The sequence below is a fragment of the Mobula hypostoma genome, chromosome 10, assembly GCF_963921235.1.
Source record: "Mobula hypostoma chromosome 10, sMobHyp1.1, whole genome shotgun sequence".
Lineage (NCBI taxonomy): Eukaryota > Metazoa > Chordata > Chondrichthyes > Myliobatiformes > Myliobatidae > Mobula > Mobula hypostoma.
In genome coordinates this window covers 105,787,804-105,812,582 of record NC_086106.1, presented here as the reverse complement: position 1 = coordinate 105,812,582, position 24,779 = coordinate 105,787,804, and the positions used below count along the sequence as shown (strand labels likewise).

Sequence of the window (24,779 nt, the reverse complement as noted above, 5' to 3'; positions counted from 1 at the left end):
GAGCTTTTTTTTTCTTCAAGCAAACTCATTCAACAAAAAACTGAAGCAATATATCTCCAGAACCAACTTAATATTTAGCTTGAAAGTTTAATTATTCAAATGAAACATGATGTAACAGCTCCTTCAGATCCAAAATTTTACCAATGTGTTTATCATATGTACATCGAAACATACAGGGAAATGCGTCATTCGTGTTAACAACCATCACAGTTTAGGGATTTGCAAGTATTGCCACACCTTCTGGCATGCCCACGATGCTTGGCTGGACAACATAGAACACAACAAGCAACAAAACGACAACAGTAAAACAGGCTCCTTTCCTTACTCCCACTCACGTACAGACATGGACAGTCCAGTCCCCCAACTCCAGTACAAGCCCCCAGCTTCCAGTTTCCAGGCTACGGCCATCAGGCTTCAACCCGAATGACTGTCGGGCTCCTACCTTCAGTACTGACCCCCGGACTAGCCGATGACAGGACCCCGAACTCCAGGCTCAAACTCAAGACGTCCAAACTAATCTGCCCTTGTGCCTCCTGCTGAACTGGGCTCCTGGTTGAAGCCTGGATTGCAGATGTCCTTTGTCACTTAACCGTATCATTGGCTTTCGAACACAGAGCGAAGGCCTGAACTGTGGATGACTTTTATCACCCATCGACATTGTTGGACTTTGAACACGGAGCAGGAGCCCGGATTGCAGGTGTCCTTCATCACCCATCCACATCACTGGATTTCAAACACAAAACACGGAGCAGAGATCTGACCTCTAATTCCTCCACATCCCTGTCCCTAAATCTTAATCCAATCTCTAATTTCCACAAGTCACTGTTCCTAAACCCTGACTTGACTCCTAACTCTGCTCTCTGTCCACAAAACCATTCCTAAAGATTTAATAAACAACTAAGTCAGAGCCACAGTCTCAATAGAGGCAGCAGTTTGGCACCATCTTGGAAAAAAAATAGTCCCTGCCCACGATTACTGTACTTCTCAAGATGAAACACAGCAAGGCTGGTAGCAGTCATGTCTTACTACATCAGAGAATTTACTTAGGAATTTTTTTCCCAATATTTGAACCGAATACTCACAACTAGTTCCAAATGACCATTTGATCCATCACTGTCCTCCAGCACAGAAGCACCAAACCCCAATTCCTTTATTAACTCAGCGATGTCTGGGGGGTTTATGACGGCTGGGTTGTACCTCACTTCTGCTTTCCCAGCCATTAAAGCAACCAGCACAGAATATATACCTTGTAAGGAACAAAAGTGCAAAATGAAAGTCAGTCAAGATGCTGTATGGACTTGTGGATTTCAAAAGTAACTTCAAAATGGACAATACCACCGTCAAAACATTGACTTCGAAACATGAATTTAACACCAGGGAGTTTATAACTGAGGCCTCTAAGAAAGATGCAAGAGGTCAAGAAAGCCAACTTTAGTTAAGTTACTTGATGCCAGACAAATAAATCACAGAAGCAAATAACTTATAAATAAGCTGTTTAGTCCATACCAAAAAAGAAAATTTATATCAGATAATTCCACATCCCAGATCTTGATATACGTGCATAGGATATATAGCATATATGAACATTTGGGAACCATTGCCTAATTACGGAGAGCCATTATAGCTTTGTGCGTGGCAGGTTGTGCTTTGTCAAATTGATTGAGCTTTTCAACAAGGCGACGAGAGAGATTGATGAGGGTAGGGTAGTGGATGTTGTCTATTCAAGTCCCTCATGGAAAGCTAATCCAGAAGATTAAGGTGCATGAATTGGTTGTTCAGATTCAGAACTGGCTTGTGCATAGAAGACAGATGGTAGTGGTTAAAAGGACTTATTTGAGCTAGTGGTCTGTAATTAGTGAAGTTGCGCTGGGACCTCGCCGTTTGTGATGTATATAAATGACCAGGACGAAAATGTAACTGGGTGGGTTAGTAAATTTGCTGATGATACCAAGATTGGTGGAGGTGTGGATAATGTTGAAGCCAGGCAAAGAATATGGTGTGACATAGATCAGTTGCAAATATGGGCAGAGAAATAGGAGATAGAATTTAACCCAGATAATTGTGAGGTGTTGCACCTTAGTAGGGCAAACGTAAGGAGACAGTACACTGTTAAGGGCTAGATTCTAAACAGTGTTGCTGAGCAGAGAGATCTTGGGATCCAAGTTCATAGCTCCTTAAAAGTGACTGCACAGGTCAATAAGGTGGCTAAGAAGCTTTATGGAATGCTTGCTTGCATTGAGTTCAAAAGTCAGGAGGTTATGTTGCAACACTGGTAAAACCACTCCAGGAACATTGTGTCTAGTTCTGGTCACCCCATTACAGGAAGGATGTTGAGGCTTTGGAGAGGATGCAGAAGAGTTTACCAGGAGGCTGCCCGGTTTAGAGGGCATGTGCTATCATGTGAATTGAACTGACTTTATTACTTACATCCTTCATATACGTGATGTGTAAAAATCTTTACGATACATTTTCCTCTAAACATGCAATGTGCAATTGATAGTAATTTATAACTAATAGTATGTACAACAGGATAGTCAATATAACATAGAAGTACAGTTGTATCAGCATGAGTTTATCAGTCTGATGGCCTGGTGGAAGAAGCTGTCCCAGAGCCTGTTGGTCCTGGCTTTTATGCTCCAGTACCGTGTCCCGGAAGCGGAAGCTGGATAAACTTGGATTGCTTTCTCTGGATTGTTTCTAAGACTATGAGAGGCATAGATAGATGGACAGAGTATCTGTTTCCCACGGCTGAAATTTTCAATACCAGAGGGCATACATAAGATGAGAGGGGATAGGTTCAAGGGGGATGTGAGGGGTAAATTTTTTACTCAGAGAGTCATGGATGTCTGGAATACACAGCCTGGTATAGTGGCAGAGGCAAATTGTTACAGGCTTTTAAGATATATTTGGATAGGCACATGTTTGTAAGGAAGATGGAGGGATATGGACATGGTATAGGTAGCAGGGATTAGTGTTGGGGAGTTTTTGATTTGCTTTGTAGCTGGTTCAGCACAACACTGTGGGCCAAACGGCCTGTTCCTGTGCTGTACTCATCTATGTTCTATGTTCTTGGTCCACAGGAAGGTCACCTGCATATTTGTGAAGGCGGGTTATTTGTAAATTAGATACTGTGATTTCAACATAGCTTTCAAAAGAACTTAATTTTAAATATGTGTCACTGGCAAAAGTGGTGTTCAATACTTATCTCTAAGTAACAAAAGAAGTCTGCTTTGATTTTTTTGTTGAATAGTTTTAATGACTAACAAGCCACTTCAGAATTAAGTCAAGCATGTTGTTGAACTATTTCCCTGAGGGAAAAATGTGAACAATGGACTTTTCTTTACAAATGTTGACAATTTCACAATATTAGTACCAATCTTCAGAATATTTGTTTTTTGAAATACAGCAAGGAACAGGGCCTTCCGGCACTTCAAACGGCGCTGCCCAGCAATCCTCCAATTTAATCCAAGCCTAAGCACAGGCCAATTTAAACAGACCAATTAACCTACCACCTGGTACATCTTTGGACTGTGGGAGGAAACTGTTGTATCTGGAGGAAACCAACATGGTCATAGAGCGAATTTATAGCTCCTTGCAGGCACCAGCAGGAAATGAACATAGGTCACTGGTATTGCAAAACAGTGTGCTAACCACTACGCTACAGCACCGCCTCTAATTTTAAAATGACATTATATTCCCAGATTGTCACGGTGTGATTGAACACATGTTCATTGGATGAATAGTCTAGATCACTGAGTTAGTGACTTACAGGGAATTGCAGAGGAATGAGAGATTGATTGGAAAAGAACACTGGCAGGACTGACAGCACAGCAACAATGGCTGAACTTCTGGAAGCAATTTGGAAGCCGTAGGATATACACATCTCAAAGAAGAAGTAGCATTCTAAAGGCAGGATGACACAGCTGTGGCTGACAAGACATCAAGTCAAGTCAAAGCCAACATGAAAGCCAAAAAGGGGGTATATAATGAAGCAAAAATTAGTAGGAAGTTAGAGGATTGGGAAGCTTTTATAAGCAAACAGAAGGCAACTAAAAAGTTATAAAGAAAGAAAAGATGGAATATGAAGTTAAGCTAGCCAATAATATTAAAGAGAATACCAAATGTTTCTTCAGATACATAAAGTGTAAAAGAGAGGTGAGAGTAGATATCGGTCCACTGTAAAATGATGCTGGAGAGGAAGTAATGGGGGACAAGGAAATAGGGATGAAACAAGTAAGTATTTTGCATAAGTCTTTATGAGCAGAAAGCTGCAAGTTCAAGAGTGTCAGGGAGCAGATGTGTGTGAGGTTGTCATTACTAGGGAGGGCCTTCTTGGGAAACTGAAAGGTCTGAAGGTAGATAAGCCACCTAGACCAGATGGTATACACCTCAGGGTTCTGAAAAAGGTGGCTGAAGAGATAGTGGAGGCATTAGTAATGATCTTTAGACCATAAGACATAGGAGCAGAATTAAGCCATTCAGCCCATAATGAATCAATTGATTCTGGCATAGTTCCTGGAGAATGGAAAATAGCAAATTTCAGTCTTCTCTTCCAGAAAGGAGAGAGGCAGAAGAAAGGAAATTATAAGCTACTTAGTCTGACCTCCATGGTTGGGAAGATGTTGGAGTCAATTGTTCAGGATGTAGTTTCAGTGTATTTGGAGTCTCATGATAAAACAGGCCATAGTCTGCATGGTTTCCTTAACCTGAGAATGCTTAACAAATTAAGAGCCCAAGGTATTACAGGAAAGATACTAGCATGAATAAAGCATTGGCAGGAGGCCAAGAGCGGGAATAAAAGGGAGCCTTTTCTGGTTGGCTGCCGGTGACTAGTGGTGTTCCAGAGGGGTCTGGGTTGGGACCGCTTCTTTTTAAGTTATATGTCAATGATTTGGATGACGGAATTCATAGCTTTGTGGCCAAGTTTGCAAACAATATGAAGATAGGTGGAGAGGTAGGTAGTTCTGAGGAAGTAAAGAGACTACAGAAGGAGTTAGACAGATTAGGAGAATGGGCAAAGAAGTGCCAGATGGAGTACAGTGTCGGGAAGTGTATGCGTTATCTGAGGTGCAAGGGGACTTCAGAGTCCTTGTACAGGATTCCCTAACGGCAATTGTACGTTGAGTCAGTGGTGAGGAACGCAAATGCAATGTTAAGGCTTCATAAGACAGTGGTGAGGCCTCACTTGGAGAATTGAGAGTAGTTTTGGGCCCATTATCTTAGAAAGGATGTGCTAACATTGGAGAGTATTTGAAGGAAGTTCACAAAAGTTATTCCAGGATTGAACAGCTTGTCATATGAAAAGCGTTTGAGTCAGCAGGATAGGCTACTTTCACTATCATATATTTTAATCACCAGAGGAAATGTAACAACATTATCAGTATCCTGTTTTTAATAACTTAAGAGATACAAATAAAAATCACTGCACTCAATGCTATAGTTACACAAATATAGTTTCATAAAGTCTAGAGAACAGGACAATGAGTCATAAGTACATTAAAAATAAGACAAAACATGAGAAAAATGCAGAACACAAGAGATTCTGCAATGCTGGAAATCTAGAAGATGCTGGGCGAATGCAGCATCTATGGAGAGGAATAAACAGTCGATGTTTCAAGCCAAAATTCTTCATTAGTCCTGATATCCTGAGTTTGTCCAGGATATACATATTCAACTTCATAAACGTTTATATATAATGTATCAATAGGAAATTATTAAGTCAAAGTCTGGCAATATATAGGCTAGTGCTAAATAGAGGACTGGTATCCTGGAAAGAGAAAAGACTTGATTTTTCCAGAACAGCAATTTTAGTTAGAAAATTCATGGCCTGCTGTGTGGAACATTCCAGGCTGTAAATGAATCTTGGATTAGCACTGTGATTGGTACAGATGCATCAGTTTGAGGTTTTGTATGTAGACGGTTGAAAGTTATGAGCGGTCTGATTCTGAAATCATGATTCTCCATGAAAATTAGATTTATTAGATCTGGAATACTGAAGGAGAGATGAATGGGGCTACAAGTGGCTGCATCTCTTCTGAAACTACCATAAAATACTTGTCTGAAAAATGCACATCAAAATAAAGAGCTGGAGAGTGAGCATAAAGGTCACAATTTTTACTGCTAACATGGTATGAAAAATCTAGAAATACATACAGTCCATACACCAAAGTATTTTAGGTGGAATAGAGAGATGGATGAACATGAGTAAATTGTATGCAGTTCTACAATTAATACAACATTATGAGTTCAAATTCAAATTTAATTGTCATTCAACCATGCACATATAACAACTAAACGAAATAGCATTCCTCCAAATCCAAGGTGCAAAATACAGTACATACAGTCACACACAGCACATATAGTTACGATAGCAGAAACAGTCATAAAAAAGTAATCATAATAATAGTAGCCCAGGTCCCTGAGTGGCCTGAAAATTGATGGTACATGGGATGTTGTCCCAGAGCTACGTTTCTGCACGAGTGCAGCAGTTCCTCAGCAAGTGCTACTGCAGCCGCAGACAAACACAATCCAACTTGTCTTCCACCGAGCGAATGCTGGACGGCGGGACTGATGGGAGGAGCCAGACTCCAACCCGGCATGTACTCCAGCACACCCGCTGCACCTCTGCTCTCTCCCACACTGCCTCTGGTGTCTCCTCCTCTGGGCGGCTGCAACAGGCGATGCCGCAGCTTGAGGACCTGATCCACACAATAACCAAGGCCATACAGCTCGCCTGCCATCGGTCTTACCAGTGAACCAATGAACTGGACTTGCAGAATTTACATTACCAATGCCCAGTCACACTGAGTGAGTGAATGGCATAGTGATGATGTAGAACGTATAAATTGACTACACATTCCTTTAAGACAAACACAAACAATGCCCTCAGTGATCGGTTGCAAATCAGCATTCATCCATCAGTTAAAAATTAGATCTACAAAATTATCTCAAGATAGTTGCAGTTCAAATAGGAATGATGAAAATTTTTAAAAACTGACTTAGCTATAATTTAATCAAGCATCTCAAAAGAACGCCAAATGAAACTTAGGTGACTTCTGGATGTAAAGTACAATCCCATTCAAAGAAAGAAATGTTTCTTTTTCCTTTTATTTGATTTGTACTAAAGTAGAAATAAATTTAATAAAATCATTAAATAGATTGGTTCTGGTCAGATCAGGAAGGAAGGCATTGTGCCCAAAAGAGCGGTCTTACAACAAAATACAGAAGATTGATTTTTTTTAAAAAAGTGTAGATTACAGAAGGAAATAAAAATAAAAAATAGAACTTGTTGTTATAGGTTACAGAGAAAGAATAAATTTAAGTTTGAGCTGGGAAGTGGCGGATGGTGACAAGATACAAAACTGGAAAGAGCATACAACAAAAGCTTCGAATTAAAGGAAGCAGGGAAATAAACCGTACCAGCAATAGTATGAATGAGAGGCGAGTTGGTGAGAGCAGACACACAACCTTGGCCAACACTGCATTACACATGTCATGCAGTTATAAAAAGAGCAATGTTCATAGTTGAAGTAATAGTTATGATTTTACAGGTCAGCTGGTATCAGAAACAGAAATGTTCTATTCTTCCAAACAAAAATGTTGGCTTATTGCATCAAATGGCAAATGTTGCAAACAAAACAATTTTTAACAAGCTTTACAGCTTACATAGTTTTATGCAGTAGATCATTCGACACCAAGTTCTATTGGGAATTAATTGGAACAAACAGCAATATAAACAGGAATTGAATTGACTTTATTTCTAACATCGTTTGCATGCATGAATAAAAATCTTTATGTTACGTCTCTGTCAATGTGCAATATATAGTAACTTGTAATAAATAGTACATATAACAGGACAGTTAATATAGCATAGAAATACAATTGTATTGGCATGAATTAATCAGTCTGATGGCCTGGTGGAAGAACCTGTCCCGGAGCCTGTTGGTCCTGGCTTTTATGCTGCGATACCATTTCCCAGATGGTAGCAGCTGGTATAGTTTGTGGTTGGGGTAACTTGGGTCCCCAATGATCCTTTGTGCCCTTTTTACGCACCTGTCTCTGTAAATGTCCTGAATAGTGGGAAGTTCACATCTACAGATGCGCTGGGCTGTCCGCACCACTCCTTGTAGAGTCCTGTGATTGAGGGAAGTACAGTTCCCACACCAGGCAGTGTTGCAGCCAGTCAGGATGCTCTCAATCGTGCCCCTGTAGAAAGTCCTTAGAATTTGGGGACTCATGCCAAACATCTTCAACCGTCTGAGGTGAAAGAGGTGCTGTTGTGCTTTTTTCACCACACAGCTGATATGTACAGACCATGTGAGGTCCTCTGTGATGTGTATGCTGAGGAACTTAAAACTGTTCACCCTCTCAACCCCAGATCCATTGTTGTCAATAGGAGTTAGCCTGTCTCCATTCCTCCTGTAGTCCACAATCAGCTCCATTGTTTTCGTGACTTTGAGGGAGAGGTTGTTCTCTCGACACCACTGTGTCAGGGTGTTGACTTCTTCTCTGTAGGCTGACTCGTTATTATTTGAGATAAGGCAATCAATGTAGTATCATCTGCAAATTTAATTAGCAGATTGGAGCTATGGGTGGTGGCACAGTCATGGGCACACAGAGAGTAAAGGAGGGGACTTAGGACACAGCCCTGAGGGGCTCCTGTGTTGAGGGTGAGGGAACCCACTCAACACCTGCTGGTGATCTGACAGGAAGTCCAATATCCAGCTGCACAAAACAGGGGGAAGGCCACAGTTTCTGAGCTCCTTGTCAAGCCTGGAGGGAATTAGGGTGTCGTATGCTAAACTGTAGTCCAGAACAGCATTCTCACGTAAGCATCCTCCTTCTCCAGATGTACAAGGATGGTAGAGCTGTGGCTATTGCGTCATCTGTCGATTGGTTGTGTTGGTAGGCGAATTGTAGGGGGTCCAGTGTGAGTGGTAGAGTGGTGACCCACTTTCTAGCACACACGAACCGGCTCACGAAACAGCGCGTGCCGGCAGAGAGGCCGGCCCCAAAAAGGGTGCCAGGCTATCTTCATCAGCAGGGGGAAAATCCCACGCGCGGAAAGGGTCTGCGAATATGCATTCTCCACAGCAGTCCCGCCCGAGGAGGGTGGGAACGAGAAGGCTTTAAAGTTTGAATAAATCTCTTTTATTACAACTCCAACTCACTGACTGCATGTCGTTATTCTAGCGCTGTGTGTACCACACCGCTACAGTAGCATGCTGCAGATATAGTCCTTGACCAGCCTCTCAAAGCATTTGCTTATTATTGAGGTGAGTGCAACAGGACAACAGTCTTACCTTGGTCTTTTCAGGTACAGGTGGATGTTTTGAAGCAGGAGGGCACTCTACACGGGGAGAGGTAGAGATTAAGAATGCCTGCAAACACACAAGCAAGTTGTGCCGTATGTATCCTGAGTACCCGCCCTGGGATGCCGTCTGGTCCCGTGGGCTTGCGACTGTCCACTCGGTGAAAACACCTGCGTACTTCAGCCTCAGAGATGCAGGTTGCTTTGGTGGCTCTCTTCGGGGCGTCAGTGTTGGTGACATCGAACCGAGCGTAAAGATGAATTAGCTCATCTGGGAGAGAGGCAACGATGTTGGCAGCACTACTGCACTTAGCTTTGAAGTCTGCAATGGTGTCCAGACCTTGCCATAAGCTGTGTGTGCTGTTGGTGGAGAGTTGTGTCTGGATCTTGTCCCTGTATTGTCATTTCGCTGCCTAGATGACTTTGATGAAATGGGACTTAAGGAGGATGTTGCTTATGTATGTTTAATGCACACTCCAGTGATCAGGAACAAATTTAGTGATTGGTGTTCAGTGCTGAGATACATCCTAGGATGTGCGGGGTAACCTGGATTATTGGGTCTTTCAATGTCAATCACACTCACCCAGACGACCCAATCAGGCCCTAGCTTGTGTCTCAGCAGCACCGGTCCACTGGCCACATCTCATGATCCATAGCCATCAGAAAGCACGCTCAGCAAGCCCTGTGATGGTCCTGATGGCTCTTCTCCCACAATGCCAAGGAGAGGGTACGCTCCTCAGAGACAGCAGCCACCAAAACCTCTACACCATCCACCCATCCTTAGCAGTGCTCTACCAACTCCTGGTATTTGGCCTTGTCAGTTCCACCATGACCACCTGCTTTGAGGATTCTGACAGAATGACCATGTCAAGCCTCAGTGATGATGATGTGATGAAGTCAGGGAACTTTAATTGCTTGCCAAGATCGACTCAGTTGCCAGTCAGACGCCGTGGTGAGCAAGCCTGCTGGTGATCTGGGCTGAGGCTAAGGCTGATCTCCAGATTTGACAAAAGCTATGACTTTCCGGGTTGACGGAGGTGCTTACTGCTGTAATGGCTGAGATATATTCTGCCTCTGCCTTCAGCACCTAGTCATGGCACGAGTGGTAACAGCCTTCTCCCAGGGCTTTGGGCAGCGGCTGAGGATGTGTTCCAGGGTTCCTCTGCCAGGGCAGAGGACATGATGGTGTCTCACTTTTACCCCAAGCAAAAAGATTTGCTAGATTAAGCAAGACATTGTACACAGCCTGGACAATGAACTTGATGAGAAGAGGTTCTGCCTGCCAGATCTTGGACCAGGAGATCCACCCTCCCGCCTTGTCCAAGCTCCCTTTTGCCCATTCCTACCACTTGAGTGGTGTGCACTTCCTTGACAGCTGCTCACACCTCTTCCTGGACAATTTTGTGTCTGTCCTTGCCCTGGGTCCTGTCAAAGCAGGTTGAAGGGAAGCTGCCCAGCCCCGCCTGGCTAGACGCCACTATCTCAATCAGATCTCTATACCTCAGACGTGACTCAGCCATCTCCACTGCGTACTGGGCCTTCCATTTCCTGCCTATCTGGACCTCAATGCCTGTTGACGAGACTTTGGGGTCGCTGGATTCTCTGTTTAGCAACAATTCTCTTGTATGGGAAACTGTAAACTCCTCTTTCAGGCTGTTGAAGGGAAACTGCCATTTATTCCTCTTCTCGTACAGAACAATGCTGCTCGGGCTCCTTGGGAGGAGCCAGCCATCTTTGAAGATAGCCGGCATGGGTAGCTCATATACCAACAAGGTCAAGAGGGTTTGGAGGAGGATGCCATGTTGGTAGATGCAGGCCTTGAACTTGCCAGGTAGGCCTGACTTGTCCACACTGGTGAGCCAGATTTCTGACTCCTTGGTTGTCTTCTGGATGGCAGCCACAACTCTTAGGCTGCAAAGACCTTCCCCAGGCTCTTGATTTGTTTCTCAGAGATGGATGGGATAGCAATACCATCCATAAGACCATATGACATAGGAGCAGAATTGGGCCATTCAGCCCATTGAGTCAGCGCCACCATTCCATCATGGCCGATACTAGATCCCACTCAACGTCATACACCTGCCATATCCTTTGATGCCCTGACCGATCAGGAAACTATCAACCTCTGCCTTAAATATACCCATGGACTTGGCCTCCACCGCAGTCTGTGGCAGAGTATTCCACAGATTCACTACTCTCTGACTAACAGAAATCCTCCTTACCTTTGTTCTAAAAGGTCAGCCTTCAGGGAGACCATCCAGGGAGAAATGAAACTTATCTATGAGTATGCCTTTCTTTAGCACCAGAAACCTGGATTTCTCTGGCTTAAGGATCATTCTTGCCCATGCAGTGAGTCTCTCTAGCCCCTGGAGGATCCATATATGACTGGGACTGATATGGTTGTCACTGTGAGGTCATCCACGAAGGCTCTAATTGGGAGTTACCACACACCAGTCTTAGACAGAGGGCCTCTACAATCTACTTTGGCTGCCTTAACCATAAGTTAAATTCTATTTTAGATATTAAATTCACGGCATATAGAGAATCTAATAACATATTTATTTGTTATATTTATCAGGAATGCTGCACACACAGGGACCTTAATATTGTCAGTGATTCCTCCCAGTCTCTTAGATTCCACACCCCCCACCCACCCATCAGGCAGGACGTACCTTAGCATTAGGACAAGAACTGTTAGGATGGGAAACAGCTTCTTCCCCTAGGACCAATGACTACTGACCTCCCTGCCACCACCAAGGTCTCATCACATATGAAGCGCCAGTTGCTTACTTTTCAACTTGTATCATGTCATATATGTACCTTATTATTTGTCAATTTGTTTTTGGTAATATTACTTTATGTGTTAAGTGTATGAGTTATGGGTACTGTGTTATGCATTTTGGTCTGAAGGAACATTATCTCATTTGGTGGTATACACGCCTACGGTTGAAAATGAACTTGATGCTGGTCAATAAAGAAAGATCTTCACATGCCCTTCATAAAAATGATCACTAAATACATTAACTATAGGTCTTCTGATCAGATTCCTAGATTGGTCAATCCCAGCCAGGGCAGCAACTCATCAAATTATAGGTGACCATAGCAGCCTTTGCCATGGAAAAGAAAAACAAAACTTTATAAGTTGCTACTTGATCACTGCCTCGTTATTGCAGGTATTTACATTCTGAACGGAAAAGGGTGAAGCACAGAGAACTTCAGACAAGAATATTAGGAAAGTGACAAACTAAACCACTAAACATCAGTTTTGAGTGTGAAATAATCAATAGGATTCACTGAAGATGTCAAAAGCATGCCTTCCCTCAAAGCAGAAGGGGAAAAAATCCTGTAAACATCTATAGAAGTTAGAAGACAAATTTTCTTACCATCTTCCTGTTTCAAATTCCTCTCGATGTTTGCCACACAGGATGCGCAGGTCATGCCAGTAACCTGAATAAAACATTTTTCTGGAGCCAGAGACCCTGTGTTCTGTGAAGTGATGCCCATCTCCTGGGATGGCAATTCTTCTTTGACTTTGGTTTCATATATCCCATTTCTTATTTTTTTGTCTTTGATGAACACTTTGGGCAAAACTTCTGTTTTTATCATTGCAGGTTCTGTGTTCCCTATAATCATATAATTTGCATTCCATTATCAGATACAGTAAATTAAATCATAAGACATAGAAGCAGAATTAGACCATTCAGTTCATTAAGTCTGCTCTGTCATTTTATCATGGCTGATTAGTTATCTACCTCAAACCCATTCTCCTGCCTTCTCCCATAACCTTTGACACCCTTACTAATCAAGAACCTATCAACCTCTGCTTTAAATACACCCAACGACCTGACCTCCACAGCCACCTGTAGCAATCATTTCCACAGATTCACCACCCTCTGGCTATAGAAATGCATTAAAGTAATTAGTGTACGTGAATGCATTAAGACCAGCAATTTAGCAAGTTTCCTTTTGATACCAGAAATTTATTATCCATAGTGTTAATAAATCTAATATTTCAAAATCACATTCCAGACGAGCTTCTGCATATCTCAACAATTACAGCAATCACCCGTGCTTTTCACTGGAGTTACTAATTTATCTGTTATAACTAGTCTGTCTGGAAATATACCAGACATCCACAAAAAGGTGGCAGTCATTTGCTTTCACTGTTTTTAAACCCAGCTAACAGAATAATTTACATTTTTTCTTCTTTTAGTATTTTCAAAAAGAGCTCCTAACATTCAACAGTGTCAAATAATACTTAAGCCTTGACACTGAGCACTTCTAATTAACTGATTGCAAGAGAACAGCACTATAACCAGGCATATAATTTCCTCATATAATGTATCTAACTGCAATAGGAGCTGATGCATGGGGTTCATGACTGAGAACACTGGTTGTTTATTCTCTTCTCCTAATCCAAGAACAGTAAGGTTACCTTAAGCATTGATTTGAACTCTGGCCAACATCGTCAATTTTCAAAGGCTGTATAGTAGCTCCCCTTCACAATCTACAGTGTTTACATTTACCAGTGAAATATTGTTTAAACTCTAATTGCATGTCCACTATAAACAAATAAACAGGCAAAATACTCCTTTAGGATTTTGCAACTATTATTTTGTTTCAGACTTCAGACACACAAGAGGGTAATGTCAGTATTTTAGTGTTAGTGCATATATTGACTCGGTAAAATACAGCACAAGTTTCGTAACAAAAATGGACGAAGATCCAGAGGTCTGAATCGCTGACATGAAGTAGGATTTGAATCCTTCCATGACAGCTGGGGAACCAAAATTCAATCTAAAATTAAAAAGTTATTTATAGAAATGGCAACTATGAAATGACTGGATAATGATAAAATGCTAACTGGTTTACTCATCTCCATGAAGGAAGGAGATCTGCTATCACAAGGTGTGATTGACCTTCAACTAGATTCTAAATGGTTTAACCAGGAAAGCCCACAAACTGTAAATTAATAAATTAAAGGAAGGTTGGAACCAACCACAACAATAAACAAGAAATGGATGTAGTTGTGCCTCAGCTGATTACTCTAGACAACAAAAATTTTGCTTCCTGAATACTTTTGAGTGTATCTTATGGATTTTGGGCTGCTGATCATGAAACTTCCCTATCGCTCAACATTTTTTTGAAATTGTCTATATTTGTCTCTTCAATTCAGAATTCAAGTCAGAATAACTAATGCCAAGATTAAGGAAGGCATTTCAGTTGGTCCACAAATCAAACAGGTCATCAACGACAGGCTATTCAAAGGACTTCTAATGGGACCATTGAAAATCATATGGAAGGCACCAAACTACGTGCAGCTGGTTGACAACATGCTTCAAGCATACAAAACTATGACGTGCAACTTGTCACTGAAGTTTCATTTTCTACATTTCCATTTAGACTTCTTCCTTGCAAATCTTGGCACTGTTAGTGACGAGCATGGTGAAAGGTTTCACCAGGACATTGCAGTCACAGAGAAATGGTGTCAAGACAAATAGAATCCATCAATGCTGGCTGATTATTGTTGAAAAACTTTCTGAAATGAGAAGTCTGAGACTCTGAGTACAAACATAAATCTTTAAGAAAAAATTTTTAACTTAGTTGAACTATTACAAAGTGTCAGCACCATTATGCAATTAAATGCATTATATTCAATGAAAGTTAATTTCTTGTTTCTCCAAATTTCTACATGATACAAGCAGTCTGGAATTATATTTGTGTTCAGCTTCAAGTGGTCTATCATAAACAAAAAAAAATTCTGAGGAAGCAAAACCTGTGAAAAAAATTTGTTGTCCAATGTTACAAAAGTGGTTATAATCTAGAACCAAACTATTCACCTTGTCTCACTCACAACATGCCGGAGGAACTCAGCAGGTCGGGCAGCATCCGTGGAAATGATCAGTCAACGTTTCGGGCCGGAACCCTTCGGCAGGACTGAAGAGGGAAGGGGCAGAGGCCCTATAAAGAAGGTGGGGAGAGGGTGGGAAGGAGAAGGCTGGTAGGTGCCAGGTGAAAAACCTCTTCAGTCCTGACGAAGGGTTCCAGCCCAAAATGTTGACTGATCATTTCCACGGATGCTGCCTGACCTGCTGAGTTCCTCCAGTGTGTTGTGAGTGTTGCTTTGACCCCAGCATCTACAGAATATTTTGTGTTTACTATTCACCTTGTCTTTTGAGATCACAAGACTCCAAAAGGAAGATGAGAACTTGATGTGTGAGATTTTAGAAGGAACACTTATTTGCATTAAAGTGAATTACCTGGAAGAATGGCATCAAATCCCATATCATCTATCATGTCCCTCAGCTCCTCAGGGCTGGTAAAAAGAGGATCATATTCCACAGTTCCATTCTGCTGTGCCAGAGAAACATGAACTGATATCACTCCATTTTTACTTGAAAGATTTTCTTCTATTGTCCTCACACAGGAATTACAAGTCATTCCTTTTATATTAATCACCGCCACACTGCTCAGTCGATGCTTTTTTGATTCAAAAGTTGGTTGAATTGAAGATATCAAAGGATGCTGTACAACATTAGGGGCAGATTTTGCAGCCTGACATTCATCAGGGAGAAAAACTTTGAAATTTCCAGGAGGTAAGGCCTCAATAGCTTGTTGTAAGGCATTTGAAGTGATCATGGTTGGGTTGTATTGTATAACAGCACGCTTACTTTCCAAAGAAACTTTGATTTTGTGCACAGCAGTAAGTTCAGATATGTTACTTTCAATGTTTGTTACGCAGGAAGTGCAGTGCATGCCATCTATTCTAAGAATCAGATTTGTTAGATTATTAGTCACCTCCTGTACAGCACTTTTTGTTGCCTGAGTTGCATTTATTAGACGTTCAATGTCAACGTCCAGTTTCAAAGGTTTGGCCTTGGTCTTGATTGTGGCAAAGAAGCCAGCACTTTCGATTTGACTTCTGAGGTCCTCTGGTGTAATGAGGTGAGCTTGGTACACAATTGTAGCTTCCTGGCTATTCAAGGAAACTAAAAGAAACATCATTTTAATCATAAGTAATAAAATTGTTAGAATTAAACATACAAAAAATTCTTGCAGAACTTAATTGTTTCAATTACTACAATAAAAATGCAACCCTCCCAATAGTTTAATGGATAAAAACTAACTCAAGCTCAAAATACATTTCCCATTGTTAAATTTTTCTCTAGATTAGCCAGCATTTTATATTTATCATTTACTTTCCCATATTAACACCATAGAGATAGCTTCATGCTGTTCTTTGAAAATAATTTCTTGTTTTTTCATGTTGAGACACAAGGAATGCAATGGACTGTGATTCTTACATATTTATTTGATGAAACAAATTAATGGTTCATTTTGGTCATCTTTTTTAAGGCAACCATTCATTACGATTAAGGTTAACTATTTGTCACATATACATTAAAATATACAGTGAAATGCATCATTTGTATCAAATCAAATCAGCAAGGTAGATGCTGGGCAGCCCACTAATGTGGGCACATTTCCAGCACCAATATAGCATGCCTACAACTCACTAACCCTTACTATAATGGATGTCTTTGGATTATAGGAGGAAACTTGAGCATTCAAAGGAAACCCACGCGGTCATAGGGAAAATGTATAAGCTCATTGACAGGAATGGTGATTGCTGGCACAGTAATGGCATTACGCTAACTGCTACACCGCTATTGTATGTCATATTATTACTGCATTTTATCAAAATTTACTAAAGCTATCTATCTCCATCAAGAGGCAATCATCATTCCAGAAAGCATCTGTGCATAGAAGTGTAACTATAGCTTGGTGAATCACGCTCTCACCCCTTTTAGAAGATTGTGGTACAAATCCTATAACATAAAACCAACCACGATTTAGACTATCTAACACAGAAGTGAGAGACTGCTACATTAACAGAAGAGCAGATTTCCAATTGCTGCCAAGTTTGCTTTCTCAGTTGGATATAAGCAATGGCTATTTTCAACAGCAGCAGGGATTATCCAGAGCAGAAACATAACTTACAACACCCAACACAGATTGTCAGGTTCAGTTTTAGAGATCTTTCAGCATGGACATTGGCAACGATATCATAAATGGAACTACAATTTGTCATACTGTAAAGCACATTGAGCTAACCTGAAGTCATGGTGGGCATACCTTCAGCTGTTAGCACTAGCAATGGTACACAGAATAAGGAAAAGGAAGAAAATTAATTTTTTTTTTAAATTACCTTTAATACGTTGAACACCCTGCAGCTTCCCAACCTTGCCTTCAATTGTGCTGCAGCAGGAGTGACAAGTCATTCCTTCGATCCTCATCTTCACCACCATTTCACTGCCTGGAGTCAGTTGATTTTCCTCAGGCATCAACAGCTTCTTGTCTCCAGCCATGTCAACAATATCTTCATTCAGACTTGCTGTGTTGGAGACCGAAGGCAGGGCTCCATCATCTTCAACAGGTGGCTCTTGCCTCTTCTCATCTTCTATAGCGGATGCTTGGCTTCCAATCTGCTGGCAAGGCTGGAGAGTTAGGCTGGGGTCATTGTGAAGGGCTGATTCTGGTGTAACGGGCACTGGACTTGTGTCAGTCAGAGTAGCTTCAAAACCCATATCATCAATTGCTTCCTGCAGCGACTCAGGGGATTGGAACTCTGGATTGTACACAATAGCTGCATTATGGTTTTCAAGTGACACCTGTATAAAAAGACAAATTGAAAACTGAAATGCTCTCTAAGGGCTATCAAAAAACCAGAGAGCAACTAGAGTAAACTAATACATTCAACCTCAAAAGAATGAAGTTAAAACAAAAGGACAAATTATGCTCACCCATAGGGAGCAATTTGCCATGTCTTCATCTCAGACCTCCAAACATGGGAAGTCAGACAAGATCCAGAGGTCGATACCAGAACACCTGACCTTCCATTGGTCTGAGCAATGAGTGGTGACGACCTGAGCTGAGAGGACACATGTACGGTGTTTCTTTTCCTGAGCTTTAGTAGCACAACTCCATTCTTTTCATTAAATTTCCATACATTTGAATGTGGTAACGGATGCTAGATTTAAATCTTAACACAAGTAAATGGTTTATTCTTTGTTAATATTCTTAATTTTTTAAAACACTAATTTCTTCATAATTTTTTCCCAATATTTTTAAAACATTTAAGCCTATTATACGGTTTTAAAGATCTGTGATTATTAGGGACATCTGGAAAGAGTTCAAAGGCCTTTGACTGCAGTCAGCTGTCAAACGGCTAACAAGGCATACCAGGAACTTAACAGGAGGTTGTCACCTGATACAATCACCTCTCCACTTAGTGAGAGATATCACCGTGGTTATCCCTGAATATCCAGATCAGCCTTGTACAAAAGCACATCAAACTCAAGGCAATCAGCCAATTTAATACAATCCAGCCTAATACAGTGGATTACAGTTAATTTGACCCATTGGTTAATTGGGACAGCCACTTATTTGGGACAACTCCTAAAGAACAAACCATTTCTAATTACCTGCTAAACACTACACTGTTCTTTGAGTGAACAGATTTTAAACAGAGTCAGTTGTGTGTGCTTGTGTTCAAAAAGCAGTAAGACAATTCAGAATTGTTTTGCTCATTGCGGGTTCAAGCATTCATGCTTGAAGATGCCAGAAATGGCTGGGAATTAAAATTAAATGATTTCACTACTTCAACAAGTTAGGAATACAAATAATTTGAAGGTATTGACAATTATCCTCAATGTTGTAATAAAAATGAAAATTTTGAGGATACAATTGTCGATGGCATTGTATGAAGGCAGTCCATTATCAACACGAGCTGTTTGTTCATTTACAGTCAATCAAAAGAACACACCAGTGTACACTGAATGAATTTCTCTGTCGATAACTACAGGTATTAGGAACTGATACCACAGTTTCATAGTACTATGGTAATATTGACAGTGTTCTAATTTGTTCTGAATTTCATTTAAATACATAATTTGTTTCTCAGTTTGTTTTTTTTTGTACCTTTTCAACTATTTCCATGAAACTTCAGCTAATTGGGGCAGCACTTAATTGAGCCAAAATGTACTGGTCCCAATGTGTCCCAATTAATTGGAATCCAATGCACATAAATACGTTTTTCTCCAAAGCACTTTGCATTCCCACCATCAGAATGTTTATTAGCAAGTAAACACGTGCTTGAAAGCTTTGGATACAATAGAGAGATACTTTATAACTCAGCACATTTTCAATTAAGCCTTACTTCTGCAGATTTTCAATTTTATCATTAATCATCATGAAAGAACAATCAGACTGTAAAGGCCAGATGTTAAGACTCAGGGGTTCATTTTATTATCAAAGTATGTATGAAGAATACAACTCTAAGATGCGTCTTCTCTAGATAGCCATGAAAAATCATGGAGGTCGATGAAAAAGACATCAACCTCTCCCCCTGTAGGAAAGAGAAAAAGAAACAAAAACTCGCAAACCCCAAATCCCCTAACCCCTCCCTTGCACAAAAATGGCAGCTAGGACATTAAACCCCCAACACCCAACCCCCTCCCCCTCCCTTGCAAAAAAAACTAACATATCAGCAAGAAGGAGAAAAAATAGCAACAATAACATCAAACCCCAAACCCCCAACCCCCTCCCTCGCAAAAAACTAACATATCAGCCAGAAGGAGAAAAAAAACAGCAATAACAACATCTAACATCAAACCCCAAACCCCCAACCCCCTCTCTCGCACACAAGTAACTAACAGATCCCCCACATGGAAAAACACCAACAAGAACATCAGACCCCCAAGTCCCCAATCCTTCCCTCTCACAAAAACTAACATAATCGCCCAGAAGGACATGAAACCCCAAAACCCCAAGCCCACCAATTGGCAACAAGTAAAGCAAACACAGAAACCTGAAGGAGACCAATATAAACTATAATCCACACCAATAATCACATAAATCTCAGAATTTGAAAACATTCTCCGTCAGCATCGAGGAGAGCGACTGCTGGAACTCTGTCCTTCTGTGGAGACCAACCGCTGACCCACAGCCTCCAATCAGAGCGACAGGCAACCTGTCCCCCTCCACATGCGCCTCGACGTCTCAATCTTCCTCGACACTTCGACTGACAAGAGATAGAATCGTTCATGGCCCTGCACCCCATCTCTGGCCTTCTCCTCGAGGAAGCTCATGCTCGCTGTCCTCTCTTGGAATCTTCTTGGAGATAGCAGAGCGCTAGATCATTCAATCAAACTTCAAACTGTAAGTCACAGGCTCCAACAGTTGCCAAAACACAATTAAAATAAAAAGAATAAGTTGAAGACGTAGAAAAAGTTAAATAATTGCCTATTTGGAAGATGTCGCCTGAGGAATCATTGTTCACTGGCGCCATCTTGACCAGAAGACATACTGCTGAACAACCAGCTCCACAAAACAATTCCTTTTTTAAAATAATGTTATTGCAAAATATTTAAAACATTTAAAAGAGGATATGCCCTCTTTGCATTACTGCCACTAGAGGGAGGTGGTACAGGAGCAACACACACACACACACACACACACACACACTCACTCTGCTGGATGAACTCAGCTGGCCAGGCAGCACCTATGGGAAAGAAATACAGACGTTTCAGACCGAGACCCTTTAGCAGGACTCATCAGGAAATACAGGAGCCTGAGGATGCACACTCAGTGTTTTAGGAACAGCTTGTTCCTTCTGTCATCAGATTTCTGGACAATCCATAAACTCATGAGCACTACGTCACTATTTTGTTCTCTTTTTACACCCTTTAAAAATATTTCTTATTGTAACATGCTAGTTTTGTTTTGTATTGCACTGTTTTGCTGCCGCAAAACAACAAATTTCATGACATATTCAGTAATAATAAACCTCATTCTGATTCAGTATATAGAATTGTTATTTAATTCATTTTCATATTTTCAATTGATGCCAGTCCACAGAATGATCCCATCAATTCCATTTCCCCGCTTACCTCCTCACCTATCAACTCCACCAAATATCGCACTTGCTGCCTAGACTAGGGGTAACTTATAGATGCCAATTACCTTCCAACCAGCATGCTTTAGGACTGACAGCAGAACAATCTAGTCAAGATAGAAGAGCTGCAAATTCTACAGAGAGAGTACCCAAGCTCAAGATCAAACCCAGGTCACTAAAGCTGAGCCATCAGCTGCATCAAATGAATACATGCATCAGCTGACAGGGCACTGAGCCAAACTGCCAGAAATTCAGAGTTTCTAGTTTGTCAGGAAATTTCTGATTTTAAAATACAATGGGTTCTGGTTAATTAACGGTCTAAGCATAGATATGAATTTCTACAAGCAGCAGATTTAAAAAAACAAACATGGAAATCTTTGAATTTTAAATTATTATTTCAGCCTCAGCAAGAATCAAAGGCATTTGGAATAAATATAATGTATTCAGCATTAAAGACAATTAACTTAATCGAATTGTTAATCCCCAGTTTTGGAATAAGACCACAAGACATGGGAACAGAATTACGCCATTGTCATCAAGTCTGCTCCGCCATTCCATCCTGGCTGATCCCAGATCCCACTCAACCACATACACCTGCCTTCTCGCCATATCCTTTGATGCCCTGACCGATAAGGAAACAATCAAATTCCACCTCAAATATACCCATGGACTTGGCCTTCGCCACAGTCTGTGACAGAGCATTACACAAATTCACCACTCTGTTTAAAAAAAATTCCTCCTTACCTCTGTTCAAAAGGGTTGCCCCTCATTTTTGAGGCTGTGCCCTCTAGTTCTGGATACCCCCACCATAGGACACATCCTCTCCACTTCCACCCTGTCTAGTCCTTTCAACATTTGGTGGGTTTCAATGAGATCCCCACTGATTCTTCTAAATTCCAGTGAGTACAGGCCCAAAGCTCCCAAATGCTCCTCACATGTTAACCCTTTCATTCCCAGAATCATCCTCGGGAAACCCCTCTGGACGCTCTCCAACGACAATACATCCTTTCTGAGATACGGGGCCCAAAACTGTTGAAATACTCCAACTGCGGCCTGACTAGTGTCTTATAAAGGCTTAGCATTATCTCCTTGCTTTTATATTCTATTCCCCTTCAAATAAATGCCAACATTGCATTTGCCTTCCTTACCACAGACTCAACCTGTAAATTAACCTTGTGGGACTCTTGCACGAGGACTCCCAAGTCCCTCTGCACCTCTGATGTTTGAACCTTCTCTCCATTTAGATAATAGTCTGCACTATTGTTCCTTTTACTAATATGCATTATCATACAATTCCCAACACTATATGCCACTTTTTTTATAGATTAGATTATGAGAACACTCAGTCCTCTTTTATTGTCATTTAGAAATGCATACATGCATTAAGAAATGATACAATGTTTCTCCAGAGTGATAGCACAGAAAACAGGACAAACCAAAGACTAACACTGACAGAACCACATAATCATAACATATAGTTACAGCAGTGCAAAGCAATACAATAATTTGATGAAGAACAAGCTATGGGCACGGAAAATAAAGTCTGAAAAGTCCCCGAGTCGATCGACTCCCAAGTCCCCGATAGCAGGCGGCAAAAGGGAGAAACTCCCTGCCATAAACCTCCAGGCACTGAAAACTTGCCGATGCCTTGGAAGCAGCCGACCACAGCTAACACTGAGTCCATCCGTTCGAAAACTTCGAGCTCCGACCAGCCCCTCCAATACTGCCTCCCGAGCGCCATCCTCTGCCAAGCGCCTTCGACCTCGCCCCGGCCACTGAAACAAGCAAAGCCGAGGATTTCTGCTCCAGAGATTCTGGTTACCACACAGTAGCAGCGGCAGTGAAGTGGGCATTTCAGAAGTTTTCCAGATGTTCCTCTGTACTCTCACGTCTGTCTCCATCAAATCAGAATTGTGCACGGTCCCCTACTTGACAGATAACAGATATACATCACCGGAGAGGCCCGCCATCTTCTCCTCCTCCTCCACTCGCCACATTTTTGCCTATTCTTCCAATTTGTCTAAGTCCTGTTGCAACTGCATTTCTTCCTCAGCACTACCTACCCCTCCACCTATCTACATATCATCTGCAAACTTTGCCACAAAGCCATCAATTCCATTATCTAAATCACTGACAAACAATGTGAAAAGTAGCACTCCTGCTCCCTGATTCTGACGGACCTCTGGCACACTGCTAGTGTCTTCCACAGAGAAGACAGATGCAAAGTACCTATTAAGTTCATCTGCCATTTCTTTGTCCCCCATTACAACCTCACCACCATCATTTTCCAGTGGTCCATTATCAACTCTCACCTCCAGTTTACTCTTTATATAACTAAAAAAGATTTTGGTATACTGCTTTATATTATTGGCTAGTCTGCTCTCATACTTCACCTGTTCCCTTCTTATAGCTTCTTTAGTTGCCTTTTGTTGGATAAGATCTGGCTTATTACACACACCCAATCTAAGATAGCCTTTCGCTAAGTAGGCTCAAGCACAAGCTGCTCTAAAAAGCTAACTCTTAGGCATTCAACAAATTCCCTTTCTTGCGATCCAACCTGATTTTCCCAATCCTCTTACATACTGAAGTCGCCCACTACAATTGTGTCATTACCCTTATTACATGCCTTTTCCAGCTCCCTTTGCAATCTGAACCCCACATCTTGGCTACTATTTGGAGTCCTAGATATGATTCCAATAATGTTTATTTTACTCTTGCAATTTCTTAACTCCACCCACAAAGAATCAACATTCTCTGACCCTATGTCACCTCCTTTTTAAAGATGTAATTCTATCTCTTTCCAACAGAGCCACACCACCACCTATGCTGTTCAGGAGCAATGCCTCAAAAACACAGCGTTCATCATTAAGGAGCCCTGTCCCATATATTTCTTGTGGAAATTCACAGTTTTTATTGTTATGCATTGCAATGTACTGCTGCTGCTTAACAACAAATTTCATGGCATATGCCGGTGATATTAAACCTGATTCTGATGATGGTTGCAGTCCAACTGTGTTCAAAGCTCATGCTTAGGTACATCCACCTGATGGATAAATAAAGGTTATACATGAAGATCTCTGCAATAGCACAAGTCATTCTTCAGAAATGAAGTGGTTTTAAAAAAAAGCTAAAACAGCATCCTAAACATAAGAGATTCTGCAAATGCTGGAAATCTTGAGGTCCATGCACAAAATGCTAGAGAGACTCAGGAAATCCTGAGGTATCTGTGAAGAGGAATAGATTGGAAAGGAAGCCACAATCAACCCCCGCCCTCACCTTTTTACTCTGACTCATCTTTTTTCTCCAGTCCTGCTGAAGGACCTTGGCCCAAAACGACTGTTTACTTTTTTTCCATAGATATTGCCTGGCCTGCTGAGTTCCTCCAGAATCTTGTCTATGTGTTACCACAATTATCCTGCTCATTTTGTATAACCTCGTGAAGTGTTGAAAAGGATTACAAAACTAAGTGACGAAGAATAGCAGAATTGAACTGAATTGAAAATGAGCGCAAGA

At 41.3% G+C, this 24,779-nt stretch overlaps 1 protein-coding gene across 2 annotated transcripts in view; it reads right to left on the bottom strand.

Annotated features, from left to right (window-relative positions):
* The window catches only part of LOC134353093 (copper-transporting ATPase 1-like), a 130,515-nt gene that overhangs the window by 66,927 nt on the left and 38,809 nt on the right, over window positions 1–24,779 (bottom strand). For both annotated transcript variants that reach the window (XM_063060987.1, XM_063060986.1), the window contains exons 3-6: window positions 17,520–17,982; window positions 15,571–16,299; window positions 12,694–12,933; window positions 1,083–1,246 (exon numbers count right to left, since the gene is read on the bottom strand). In XM_063060987.1, the coding sequence (XP_062917057.1) occupies window positions 1,083–1,246; window positions 12,694–12,933; window positions 15,571–16,299; window positions 17,520–17,982 (1,596 nt within the window). The remainder of the gene's footprint in view (window positions 1–1,082; window positions 1,247–12,693; window positions 12,934–15,570; window positions 16,300–17,519; window positions 17,983–24,779) is intronic.